The 13,754-nt window shown below is 38.3% G+C and overlaps 1 protein-coding gene across 2 annotated transcripts in view; it reads left to right on the forward strand.

Moving 5' to 3' along the window:
- Nucleotides 1-3,192: 3,192 nt before the first annotated feature.
- The window catches only part of trak1a (trafficking protein, kinesin binding 1a), a 49,712-nt gene continuing 39,150 nt past the window's right edge, over nt 3,193-13,754 (forward strand). Inside the window, exons 1-2 of one of the 2 annotated variants that reach the window (XM_047360564.1) lie at nt 3,193-3,413; nt 11,483-11,677. Coding sequence is in view for 1 of the 2 variants with exons in the window: in XM_047360562.1 (XP_047216518.1) it covers nt 7,304-7,307; nt 11,483-11,677 (199 nt within the window). In the remaining variant the exon portion in view is untranslated. Of the gene's footprint in view, nt 3,414-7,067; nt 7,308-11,482; nt 11,678-13,754 lie in introns of those variants that run through there. The other variant, XM_047360562.1, reaches the window with a different exon arrangement.

The following is a 13,754-nucleotide window of genomic DNA, read 5'->3' on the forward strand; positions in this document are numbered from 1 at the left end:
ACCTATCTTACAAAACTATTTGGCTTATTGGTTCCTGACCTAAAGCAAGTGTATGTTATGTTGCCATTAGCAACAGTGTTTGGGCATGTAGATATCATTTGCTCCTAAATAATGGAAGCTGTGGCCTAATTTTTGCTTTCCACAATGTTCCATATGTTCTGACTCAATATGTCTCAGAGGAAACTGGGGTGGAACAGGAAAAGCTATCAGATGCATGGCTGTGGATGAATAAACACAGAGAATAATAAGGATAGCGTGAGCCTTGGTATAAAGAAAACTTGCCTTTGAAGGTGGTGCGTATGTGCATGGAATGGTTGGTATGAATGAAAACTGTTTCTCTTTGATAGAGGATGACAGCTTGTCGAAGGGTATCTGATTTCTATTTTACTTTAAATTTGCCTTTTAACTCGGTTGCCAAGTTTTCTTTTCAGAGAACACAGAGATTACCTGCACTGATTCTGAAAGGTTCATCAACAACAGGTTAGAGTATAAATCATAAGTAAAGGTGGGGAGTAGTTGTTGAAAAATTGTTAATGAGCAAGCTGTGTAGCAACATAATGTTTTTCAGTGCAAAATGGCAAAACGGGATTTTGTCACCAGATGGAGATGTTTAAAATATATTTTTTCAGATTAACTTACATTTTATTGAATCACTACATGGGCTATAGTGCACTCCAGTTTGTATGCAGTTGTTGCCATGCTGGTCCAACCCAATTCTAGGTGAGGTGATAAAAACTCTCCTGCTGTCAGAGCGGCCTACATGCAGAAGGCAAAAGATCAGATCAGCTTCTCGCCTGAAAGCTTTCGATCTTAAAAGGATTTTTACTGATATACAGAAATTGAGTTTTTGGACCAATTAGAATCCACGGCTCAGGCAAACAGGAAATTCAGAGAGGATTAGTAGATGTTATTGTTGTGTTAATGTGACTTTTTATTAAATGTATCCGTTTTTGTGTTTTAAATTAAGCAGAGTATAGGTGCAGCTAACTCTAGGGTTTTAATCATGCTATTCATTGCATTTAAATTGGCTCCGGATCTGTACAAGTCCTCCAGCCCACAATGAAGCGGTTCTTTTCTCTAGCTCATGCAGGTAAGACTTGGTGCCAAGATGGAACCCTTTTTTTTTAAGGTCTGTGCTTTTGGAGACAAAAACTTGAAATAACTGATGGTAAGCAAACACTAGTCATGGTTTAGCACTAGAACTACTTTGGTGGAAAAACCACCTTTGGGTAACAACCATGGTTCTTGTTTCATTTTAAATCTCAGGGTACACTGGATTTACTTTTAATAATCTAGGTGTAACCTTTCAGAGCTGAGTTTTATGTATATAACTTTGCTTTATAGTACAGTGCTTTTTATATTTGGTTTCATATTGAAATTACATGGAGACTAAAGTAACAGTCAACTGCAACAACAATTCACACTCAGGCCACTCATTTATAAACGCACTTATTGATATTTTATAAATGAGAAAAATAGGATTGTAAAAGGATTGTAACATTTCACTTAAAAAACCTTTAGCTTTAATCACAGTTTTTCCTTCAGTATATTCCCATACATACGTATTATTTTAAACTAGCCAACATTTCCAAATTTCTTTACACAGTTTTGTTTATTTGACAAGTGTGTCGGGTTTACATTACAACAACCATCAATAGGTCCTGGCACAATAGAGCCAGTGCACCTCCATTGCTGTGTATTCAATGCAGAAAATAAGCTTGTTGAAGACTGATGCATAAAGCTAACAAATGTATAAATATGAGGTTATGCATTAAAATAAACCCATCAAAGTTCACGAACGATTTTTACCTTAATTGGTGATTGGTCGGTCAAATGCTGAAAATTTGAATTTTGTTTTAAAGAATTGCCACCAATTTCATTCTGTGAACACACCGACCATATACTGTGAAGCACTTTTTTTTAAATAAATAAAAATCAGATAAAGTTTAAGGACATGGTTTGATGTATAAATGGTAATTATATGGTTGTTCTTTTCAATTTATTTTCCATTTAAAACTACTTCATCTCTCAAAGATAGATGTCCAGAAAAGGCCTGATTGGTTCTCTAGTTTTGCAGTTTGTATATGTAGCAAATTACATTAGATGTAGTTTAATGGTTTAGTCAGGAACAAAATGAATTATTTTAAAATGAAAAAACAAATTTATTTCAGCCAACACTCATAGAAAGTGAAGTCCTGTCTATAATCATCTTCCCTTTTACCATGTGTTCAGTTTATGTGACAGCTGCATCATGCAGATGCTATAAAAACTCTATAAAAACTCTGTCCATGTCTACATATCGCCTATAATTATTATCCCTTGTCTGAAAATGCCTGGGGAAAAACAGGGGGTCCTGCTTGCTTCTCAGTAGTAAGTACATTTACAAAGGGAACATTTAAAGATATAGTGTGGATGTTTTTGAAGTGTCATTCTAAGAAAGTATTATCTCTAATATTTCTCTTACCTGTAGTAGGAAGATTGTGAGTTTATTGAAAAGTGAAGAAATCCTCAGAGTGGTGTAAGGCTAACAGCTTGTCGGACACACACACAGTTGAATTTAGGAAATTAAAACAACTAAAACTGAAAAAGTTTGTAACCATCTATTATGAAACTATATTAACAAATATGTCTGCATTTTCACAGAGGCTTTTCGGTTTGCTGCCCTTAACACAACCAAAAATGTTTGTGTTACTTTGGTTGAGGCTGCCGGGTGTATAACAGACCATCATTTGGATGCCAGCCTTGAACACAGTATGTTCCTGTGCTCTTCTAAGTCTCTTGGTTTTCTTTAAAATTCTTCTGTCAGACTTATAATCAGCTGATGAAGTGGACTGAAACTAGACGTAACTTTACATAGCAACAGATGTTTTTTGGCTGAGATAATGTTGACTTCAGTGGGTATATATTCATTTTTGTATAAAGCAGGATCATAAATGATGTGTAATTAATAGTTTCTTTCTATTCTCTCTGCTCCTGCCCTTCTGTCTCATGCAGGTATGAAGTGAATATTCTTTGCACCAACGTGAGCACTTCAGGTTTATCAGCTGCATTATCTGAGCTGTGCTGCGCTGCTGAGTCAGTGTGACATCAGTTTTACCTCTCCAGTCTGAAGATGCACACAAGACAAATCCAGTCAGACTTTTTGTGGATCTGAGGTCAGTCCATGGCTAGTCCTGTTTTAAACCGGTGACCACTCAGCGCCAAGCTGGACCCAAGGACTCAGCATCCCGACACCCATTCCTGCTCCACCGCCCCAGCCCCTAAACAGTCCTCGGATCACAGACACATATCTGAGTTCCTCGGTCCAGAGCTGCTATTGGCCAGTGAGGAAGACGAGGAGGAGGAGTATGTTGGTGTGCCGACCGCACTTCAGGAGTTCAAGGCCACCTGCAAAGATGCTGAGACCATTACTGGTAATGTTGTACGCATGTATCTTATTTCAAGGTAGAAGAAGCTTACATGAGTCCATTTGGCCTTGTTGAAGCAGCACTTTGTGAATAAGTATATATAATTCATCTGTCAGATATGCACAGCTTTAAAAGTCCATTTGGCTCTGTTACCATGTTTTAGAACTTGTTCACCATAACATATCTTGCTTCAAAAAGTTGCAGCTCTCTGTCTCAGCTGAAGAACATGTTGTGTATCGGAGTGAACGTTTTATAGTGGGAAGAGTCTGTTTGTTTCTGACCCTATTTTAATGTCACATCCTGTCACCAGAGGAGCCTCAGGGGGCCTCAGCTCTATGTACAAATCAGCATGTGAAAGAGAAAGGAACTCCCAGAAGATTATCAGTATTTTTACCCATCTCAACTACTTGTTTTTGAACGTCAGTTCTTAGCACTCACAGAGAGAAAGTTTTGATCAGTGGACACGTAACTTTTGTTTGCATTACATTAGCAGTTTAAATGCTCTTGTTCTGTTTTCTTACAGCCAACATTGTTTTTGAAGTGAACATGGTACAAAAGCCCCTCGGATGTCTGCAATTTGTTTCTTAGGAGCTGCATACACTCCAGTTAAAAGCTGCTTCATTACAATCAGCAGGGTGTTTGTTTAATGTTGCAGTGATTCAAAGTTTTTCTCTTTCATCGACATGAGTAGGAAAAGTCCCTCCCCGTCTAACTATGTGCATGACCTCAGTTCCTTGTATTATTCAAACAGCAGTGTACCTCTATCCTATACTCACTCATTTTTGAGGGCTGAGCTGTTGCTCTGATTTCAAGCATCTATATTTCTTGTTGGGCACAAATACTTATTTTCCAGGGTGCTGCACTAATGGAGAGTTTTACATTTTGTAAAAGGCATGTTCTCATTGAAGTTTCATCCATCCATCCATCCATCCATCCATCCATCCATCCAATTTACTCTGGAAACACCTTAAGATTTTGAAAAAATGTGTTGGAACCGCGATACAGACAATAGTTCATAAATAAGCGTTTTCGGATCAGGCAGTTCAGCAAGCATAAGTGATAATCTAAATTGTGTTTTTTTTTTTTTACATCTGGTCACTTAGAACCTGAAGGTTCTCTAACATGTTTAAATATCCACCATCCACTAATAATTAGGTCATAGAAAGCTTCAACTATGACACAGTCACAATCAGATATAGCTATGCTGCTGATTTTAGGCCTTGACTTCACAGTTCTTAGTCCTGAGTAAAACATTGTTTTTTTGTGTATCGCTGAAATTTTAACTAGCCAAAAAGCATACAAATGACCTGGATGCCTGGAGGGACATGCTCCCATATTTTCATGGATTGTTTTGAAGTCTTGCCATCCTCCTTTCCACAGGCAAGTTAACAAAGCGTGTTTGTCAGTTTTACAAAACCACATGCTAAAGTAAGCAAAATGCAGTGGAAATTTCTACTGTAATCATGTGCCTCTCCCATCATCATTCACAAAGACATACCTTCGAGAGACTAGATCAGTACTGCCATCTGCTGGTCAGATGTGATATCAATACAAGTCAATCTGAACAGTTTTGAAATTGAGAGTTCAGCTCATAAACCATATAACCTTCTATAACATTATTTCTTTCTCTTTCTCTCTCCCCCTTACTTGGTTTTCTGCCACTTTCAAAATATCCAGTCAGTAAATCCAGAAGATTAATGAACTCCAATGTGATGAATAGGACAGCCTGTTGCCATGGTGCACTTCCTGGGTATGAGGTTATTTGTCTTTAGTTAGCAGCCAGCCATGATGTAAGGCGTGAGTGGAGCCACAGCGAAATTACAGGATACAACCAGGAGAGGAGCACCCTATAAAGAAAAGAGACAGAGTTATGTAAGAATACAGTCGCCGTTGAATCCATACAGTTGAATTGTTTGTGACTCTGATCCAAACAGAGCATGCAAAGACAATAATCATCAATGTCTTAACATGGCTTAGTCTTAGCATCATCTTTCTTAACTATAACTCAGACTGACACAGAAAATACACAGTTTTATAGCCTAAGATATTACATCTAGGCAGAAATAAATACGGCCAAATTGTTCTCATTTATTTGCACAAACTTCTATCCTCTTCAGGTTAAAGGTTTTCAGAGCCTGCCTGCATGTGAATTAATTGCATGTTATTAGGAAAACATGCTATATGTGAGAAAATTGATGAATGTTGGGATGATGATATATTTTGTGATAAATATCTGAATAACTAAAATGAGTTACTGTATGTCTGCTTTGGGTTCATAGTAAACATAGACCCCTGATAAGTGCTATGTCCAGCTTCATGAAAAATAATAACATTCAGTATTCGCATCTCAGCAACCAGGTTTTATTGAAAAAGCTGCTTTTGGCTGGTATCTGCAATTAAACAATTTAGTTGTAGTTTCTTGATGATACCTTACCACCTCTTTACCCTTTAAAGTATTTTATGCTACATTAAACCATGGTGCATTAATGGTCCAAGTGTTTTATAGGCTTTGAGTCTGAATGCATGGTATTTATTTTATTAACTAATACTTATTGCAGTCCAAGCAGTTCTTCTGATAAGGCACATTGTATACAGTGATATTGCGATAACACTAAATTTGCAATATATAATTGTTTGTAAATTTCTGACTTGCTGATACCAATTTGAGCCAATCAGACTTTTCTCAAAGTTGTAATAAATAAGGAAAATAAGTGCATCCACCCATTGATCTCTAGCTCTTTGTTGCAGCCTGAATGAACCACAGACTTTCCTCCGTAGAAAATGCAGTGTCCTTTGAATAGCGTCTCACACCTTTTGTGCTTCTTCTAACTTCATTTTTAAACATTTAAGCGATACTGAAAATGGCTAACTCTGAGTCTTCTTCACGCAGGAACAACTTGTATATAAAAGAGAATTGTTGTTAGGGCAAGCTGAAAGTGCTTACATATGGTGCTTGCACAGATCGGAAAAAAGATCCAATTATTGGGACTCTGCCAATTTTTAACAGCCTATCTGGTTCCCTGTTTTCTCCATTTGTAAATCTGGCCCATGTTGTTGCAACAACATGGAATGAAAAGTTCATGTTAAGTTTGTTCCTCCTTACAGGTCTTACCGTTTACACTTTGTGTGAATTGTTAAATGGGAAATGTAGCAACTAATCGTGCTAATCTCACAACAGTAGTTATTTATGTGCATAAGAACTCATATCCAGTGTTTTTTGGTGCCAAATGCTGGCATTTGTGGGATTTGATGAAGAAAAGCTCAGAGTGTGTTTTGGCAGAGCTTCTGGTGCAGCTTTGGTCATTGGTTACCCAGCCAATGATTATTGCTGTAATCTTTTCCACTGACCTGTTGCTCTGCCGCTCAAATGCTGGCTCAGCCCAATTCCCAACACACAGAGGATGAAAACGACACATTTAAAGTGGTTAACGTCTCTGCCTCCCACACATTTCAAGCATTTGTTTCTCAACACAGAGGATGATTCAGGCAGTCATGAACAGGGTTAGGCATGCCGTTACCTCCCCACGTTTGCACATGATCTGTGCTTCTAGAAAGTGTGGGACCCACTGGGTTTGTTGGCTTTAAGGGAGAGACAGAAAGCTGGAGAGCAAGTGCAGGGCGGTCCATGTGGTTATCGTCATTGGCATGTCAGGCATGACAGAGCTGTTTGGCTCGGGTCTCTTTCCTCTCCACTCCACTCCTGCCTCTCTCTTTTTCTCTCTTTTTGTCTCGTACACACAGAGCTGTCCTAAAACTTTTAGCAGCTGCTCTGTAGCTCTTCTGAGACTCACCCTCCCAGCTCTGTCTCTCTCTGTGTCCCCTCTGTCCCTCGCCTGGACCAGTGGAAAATGTGACTGAAAGACCGGAGAGTAGGTGGTTGTCGGGCTTCAGACACCATGAGTGAGTACAGACACGGCTCTTTCAGCTGGTTTCTTTTAAACTTTACAGCCATCCTAAGCAGTTTTACTCAGTACATATCATCCCTGTGTATGTTTATTTTTGTTGTCATGGAGATATTTCTTGCTTGCTTATGGTTGTGCAGTCTTTGTACTTTAAAGATCAAAATGATGTAATGTTTGAGTGCATGAATGAAGGTTTACCACAAGTAGCATTACCGCACTGTGGTGGTCAACAGGAGGCGGCCATGTTGAATTTCACATTCAAAACGCCTTCTTTATATTAAGCAACACGCTCTCATCCAGGTGGTTCAGCAATGTGACACCAGTACCATGTGCCCAGTTGGGAACCAACTCACATGCTTGTAATGTATGGGTTCGCTCTTCTATTTCCTACCTCAGGCTTCCACATTACTGAATGTGCTGTGTTGGTAGCTGGGAGCTTCATTTCATAGTATAGTAGCGGGACACAAAAGTTTTTACTTGCTCTTGATTTTAAATGTTTTTTGGGGGTTTTCCTAGACCTCACCATGATTCTGTCACCTTCGCTCAAACTGACGTGTTTACTGCTCGGTGTGACAACATAGCTTCTGATCCAGAGGCTTTTGGCTCCAGCTAATGTCACCCTGTTCCTGAACCTGTTTTTTCTTCGCCTCTGGTCTATATTTACATTTAAAGAGTGACCTTGAACTTGAAATCCTCTTGGTCCTATCCAAACATTTATGGATTATGATCATCTAAATCCCCCAGCTGTTTCTACCAAGCTTTTTTGAATGATCTATTTTTGCATGACAGTAAATTGCTTCTCTGAATACTTTATTTGTGATTATGTTAAAGGCTGCGGGTTTTCCCTCAACCACAGCTTTTTATTCTCATGTGTAGGATACAGTTTCTACAATTTTCCACGATAACCCAAAATAAACATACCCAGTTTTTCTTTTATTCCTATTATCAACATAGGTAGGACTTAATATTGAAGACTTGGTCTAAAAAATCTGATTTATCTAAAAATGTGTTGCTTTTTTTTTTTTTTTATCAACCAAATTGTCTTCTAATGTTTTCGAGGTACATATTTACCAAAAATTAATGGATTTGATATTTAACAAGGTTAAGACTGCATCAGTGAATTTGGTAGCTGTATGAATTCATTGGGAAAAGAATACAAGCTGAATGTAGTTTTTTTCAGTGTACAATCCTCTCTGTCTCTGTTTTTAAAGGGGAAAATATCTTATTCCACACTAACAAACATGATGTTTTTACCAAATAATAGGACAGGTGATGTCACACCATGTCTGTATGAGACCAGTGACTGTAAAACAAGCTTTTACTTTCATTTTAATAGAGGAAAATTATTTGTTCACATTTTAAGACATCCTTAGCGATTAGACATCATGTTAGCGATTAGCACGGTTACCATAATTAATTTTACAGGGTTGTTTGTGTTTGATAAAGAATGTAGATCCCTACCTCAACGCTGCAGATATGTCCAAATCTATCACGTTCCATGAAATACAGAGGTCAGAAGCTAAAAAGGATGAAACAGATTAGCTTCCTGGTTCCCCCGTTTAGCCTTCCTGTTATCTGTTGATCTAAAAATGGCTGACTCTTTTCCAGAAATAATATGCACCCTTCCACAGACGCTCTGTGTCTCTGCTAACCTTTATGTCTACCTTTGCAAAAAAAGGTTTTATGTTATTTGTTATAACTAAACAGTTGATATGAAAGACACCTTATGGCAACATCTTCCTTAAGAGTCAGATTCTCTCAAATATGGAGCTACTGTCTGTAACTGCAAACTACCACTGCTACTATGCAAAACATTTCATTACAAAGCAAATATAAAAGCCAAACTTATTTTCTGAAGACAATAGAGAGAATATTTACATTCTGTAGGTGAGATAAATTAGTACATTGAAAAGAGCTGTTGATAAGAGTTGATATTTTCTTTGATGTTCTTACTTGTGTACTAAAACACAGAAGAAGACTATGGAGTGTGCTTGCTGAATGATTCACCAGCTGCTGTACGTCTGTGTGTGTTTGTGCATTTTTCTGCACAGTCGGTCATTCAGTTTGGATTAGCTAACTGTAAGAGACAGCATTGTCAGGGAGTCATAGACAGACAGTGGAGCGACAGAGCAGCAAGACAAAGAGCACAAGAGCATTTTCCCTGTGGTAATTCTTACTAAGTGTTAGCACTAATTCTGTCAATTTAAGCTTTACTGTTCCACATTTCTTGAGAAACAAACTAACTAAAACATGTGTTTTGTGTGTGACCATAGCCAAACATGGATCAGTTTTAGAGCACACTGAGCCAATGGATGAACACAAGCTCATAGGCCAATGCTTAGGTTGGTTGGGTTTGGTTCTAGCTCAAGCTCTGTAAGATTGGATGAAGAGCATCTGTGAAGAAGCTCTGCCACAGATTCTCAGTCGATTCAGTTTAGGGTTGGTCTTAGACCAGACCAGCTCTGAACACATGCAGATACTTAGATCTAACCTTTTCATTGTAACTTTGGCTCCACATTAGGGCCTTTGTCTTGATGGAAGGTGCACCCGTTTCAAGTCTTTTGAAGCCTCTTACAGGTTTTCTTCAAGGACTGTCTTTTATTTATTTCCATCCATCTCCACAGTATCTCTGACCATCTTCCATGTGCCTGTAGATAAAAGGCATCCCCGCAGCATGATGCTGCCACCAACATGTCTCACCATGGTGATGGTGTACTTAAGGTGGTTTGCAATGCATATTTTTTTGTCAGACACTCTTTGCTGCCTCTCCGGTTAAGCAGTAACTCGAAACGTCCTTACCCATTCAGTTTCAGTGGACAACCATGTCTAAGTATCATTTTCAGATAATGAATAGTAAATAAATGTATTATATTTTAAGTAATTTAGGTAAATGAATATATGGGCTGCACGGTGGTGCAGTTGGTAACACTGTTGCCTTGCAGCAAGAAGGTCATGGCTTCGACTCCCGTCCAGGGGTCTTTCTTCATTGAGTTTACATGTGTGGGTTCTCACCCGGTACTCCAGCTTCCTCCCATAGTCCAAAGACATGCCCGATCTTAATTGGTCTCTCTAAATTGCCCTTAGGTGTGTGGGTGAGTGTGTGTATGGTCGTTTGTGTGTTGCCCTGCGATGGACTGGTGACCCTGCCTCCCGCCCATAGACTGCTGGAGATAGGCATGAGCTTCCCCGCGGCCCACTATGGAATAAGCGGTAGAAAATGACTGACTGACTGTTGATGAATATATAATTTAGAATCTTCCCTACAACTTTATTCATGACCTGTCTACTGTGTTGTTTAGTCTTTCCGGTGCTGCTTGTTCACTAATGTTCTCTAACAAACGTCTCAGGCCTTCACAGAACAGTTGCATTTTTACCCACATGAAATTATCCACAGGTGCTTCCACTGGTTTTTATTTGGTAATATCGGAGTGAAGAGGGTGAATCCAAGTGCATGCCACACCTTGCAATTTTTTATTTGTGAACCATAATTTTTTTTCTTCCACTTTACAAGTATGCAAAACTTTGTATTGGTCTATAGCACAAAATCCCAATAAAAAACAGAATATGTGGTTGTAACATGATAAAACTTGAAAAAAAATAAAGCAAGTGTTGATACTTTTGCAAAAAAATGTAATGTATATAACATGTCATTAGATTTTTATTACTTTGTGTTTATTAAATGTGTGTAATTATGGAGATTTTTCCAGGCTTTAACACACCTTGTCTCTCTGAATTACCAGGGACCTGTTAATTAGCTGTTCTGGTGAAGAAGGAAGTTTCTTGCCCAGAGTACCTGGTTTGAGAATCTCTGTATTAGATGAGGCCGAACTCCAAAATTTTATTATATAGCTGACTTTTTCAAATAAACTCAATTAAATCTTTAATTGGTGTCTATTTGTTAGGTAGCCCAGCTGTTTCCTTAATCGTGCACTAGAGGGCCACACACACCTATAGCTCTAGCTGGGTCCATGACTGTTATTATTTTCCACTGCACGCAATAAATAGCCAGCACTTCTGTAAGGGCATCTAATGAGATATAGCATTTAGGAGTTTGAACTTTACTGGTCAAATTTGACTGTTTCTCTTCTGAGAGCAGTTAGCAATTGCTGTTAAAACCGTATTGCCAAAGAAACTATTCGTTACTAAAGACTATCTGTCTTTCTGCCTGTGCAGATGTGTGTAACAATACTGACTTGCCAGAGCTCGAGATTATCAGCTTGTTGGAGGAGCAGCTGCCTGTCTACAAGCTGAGGGCCGACACCATCTTCGGTTATGATCAGGATGACTGGCTGCACACTCCACTCGTGGACCCCGACTCTTCCATTGACCTGACCAATGAACAGATAGAGGAGACCTTCAAATACTTCTGTAAGTTAAACACCTCCTGTTTTGTCAAAACAGCATTGTAACAATGCTCTAAAGTCCAAATTTAGAAAGGTCTAATCGATTTGAGTCAGAGATTTGACCTTCTACTCTGATGGTAATCTTTCCATTACAGTGTAGACATGGTTACAATATCAAACACTCGCTGCATCTTCAACACTCGGGTTAATGTTCAGCTTTGTGTTGTCCTCAGCTTCAGTGTTGTCACTCTTTCAGTTATAAAACACACACAAACCCACTTAGATACTTAAGAATGTAATAAACACACTCTAGCTCACTAAAATATGTGCCGTCGGTGCACGCAGCAAGCCAGTTGTTTTTTCTCGCCATAAATGATTCAGTCCTAATTGCAGTTTGCTTGGTAAAAACATGGTTACTTAAATTAGATTACATGTCCCATTTATAGCCTGACCTGAAAATTTATATTTCACCTCTTTGGCCTAGCATACATAGACAAGAGAAAAATCAGCCACTAAAAGGAGTTTTGGGGAATTTCTGCCATGCTTTTCTTGTTGTTTCTGTCTGTATTTTCCATGTTTATAGTTCCTGGCTGTCTGGATCTGCAATGAATGAAGGCTGCTTGTCAGCCCAGACAGATGATCTGGGTAGGAGCACCCTAAAGGGGCTCTATAAATGAGCGCTGCAGGACATATGGACTCCCGTCAGATCAAGACACTTATGCAATCTCTGGTATCTAACCAGATATCAAGCTTAGCATTAGTAGCAAAATGTGCTGAAGACGTTGGTGACATGGAGGCAGCTGATCAATTGACAGCAGCTCTGTTGGGATGACATTTCACCCACATGTTCAACTAAGCAAAGGTTATGTTAGTGGTGGACTGATTGGTAGATTTAATTCCATTGGATTTTTTTCTGATAAGCATCGGGAAACACTCTAGCTAATCAGTTGACATGTGCAACATGTTCATTTTTTAAGCAAAGTTTACTGAAAACCAAGGTTTTTAAAAAATTATTTGAATTCTGATTTCTTAAAATGAAGTAGATTTAGCAGTTGGATCAAAACTTTAATTTATGTTTCTTGCAGAGTGGATGCTGAGTTATTTATTTTTTTGTAATATAATTGTGTGAAGGCTGTAGACTTTCACACTCTTGAGATCCTGTTTCTGTACTTTTTGGACCTCAGCTCCTACTGCAATTTTTTTGCAATATCAGCCATTTCACTTTTCAGTTATTCTGCTACCCCAACACATGCTGGCTACGACTTTTCAAATTTCTATCTTTTTTACATCTTAAAATATCCCACTCTTTAAAATTCCATTAAAATGAATGCTTCAGCTTTCAATCAAACATTTATCTATATTTGTTAGAATATAAGGTACTTAATGGTAGTGTTTGCTGATGGAGGCTTTGTTGAAGCTTCGTCACTTGTGTAAGGATTATGATTACTGATTAATTAATATTAGTCAAAAATCAAGATGAAAAATCATAATTCAGGAAAACTATTTCTTAACCAAAATCATTACTTATAAATAGAAATCAAAGATGTCCTCTGGTGTTGTGATTATGGGCTCAAAGTTCTTAATAATTACAATTAGTTATTTATCATTAATAATTGATAATTATTAACTAAAACCACTAAATGTCACTGTTTAATCAACCGCTTCCCCGAAGGTGGGGGAACTTCAACCTTGTTTTGACAAATAAATCACTCTTGCATGAAATAAACGCAAATGCTTCTCTTAATTTTATATATAAAGATGTATTGAAACCATATAATCATGATATACCACCATTCTGGTCCAAAAACCTTCACCTAACTAACAAGCACTATTCTACACAAAGGGGATAAAAATGACTACCTAACAATAATAATAAAGAAAGTATATGCCCATTGAGTGTCTATGAAGATCAAACCAGCAGTTTTATAGACAAAATGTGCAGTTTGGGTTAACTTGGAAAGAAAAGTCCTCCTGGTGCTGATGTCTCGATTGCGGCGATCAGGTGGTAGACGATGGGCTGCACCCTTAGCCACTAGCAGCTGATCGGCCCAAATCTCGAACTAAGGGTCATAAAACTCTGAGGCTGGAACTCAGAGGAAAAT

This window comes from Girardinichthys multiradiatus, chromosome 3, assembly GCF_021462225.1.
Source record: "Girardinichthys multiradiatus isolate DD_20200921_A chromosome 3, DD_fGirMul_XY1, whole genome shotgun sequence".
Classification (NCBI taxonomy): domain Eukaryota; kingdom Metazoa; phylum Chordata; class Actinopteri; order Cyprinodontiformes; family Goodeidae; genus Girardinichthys; species Girardinichthys multiradiatus.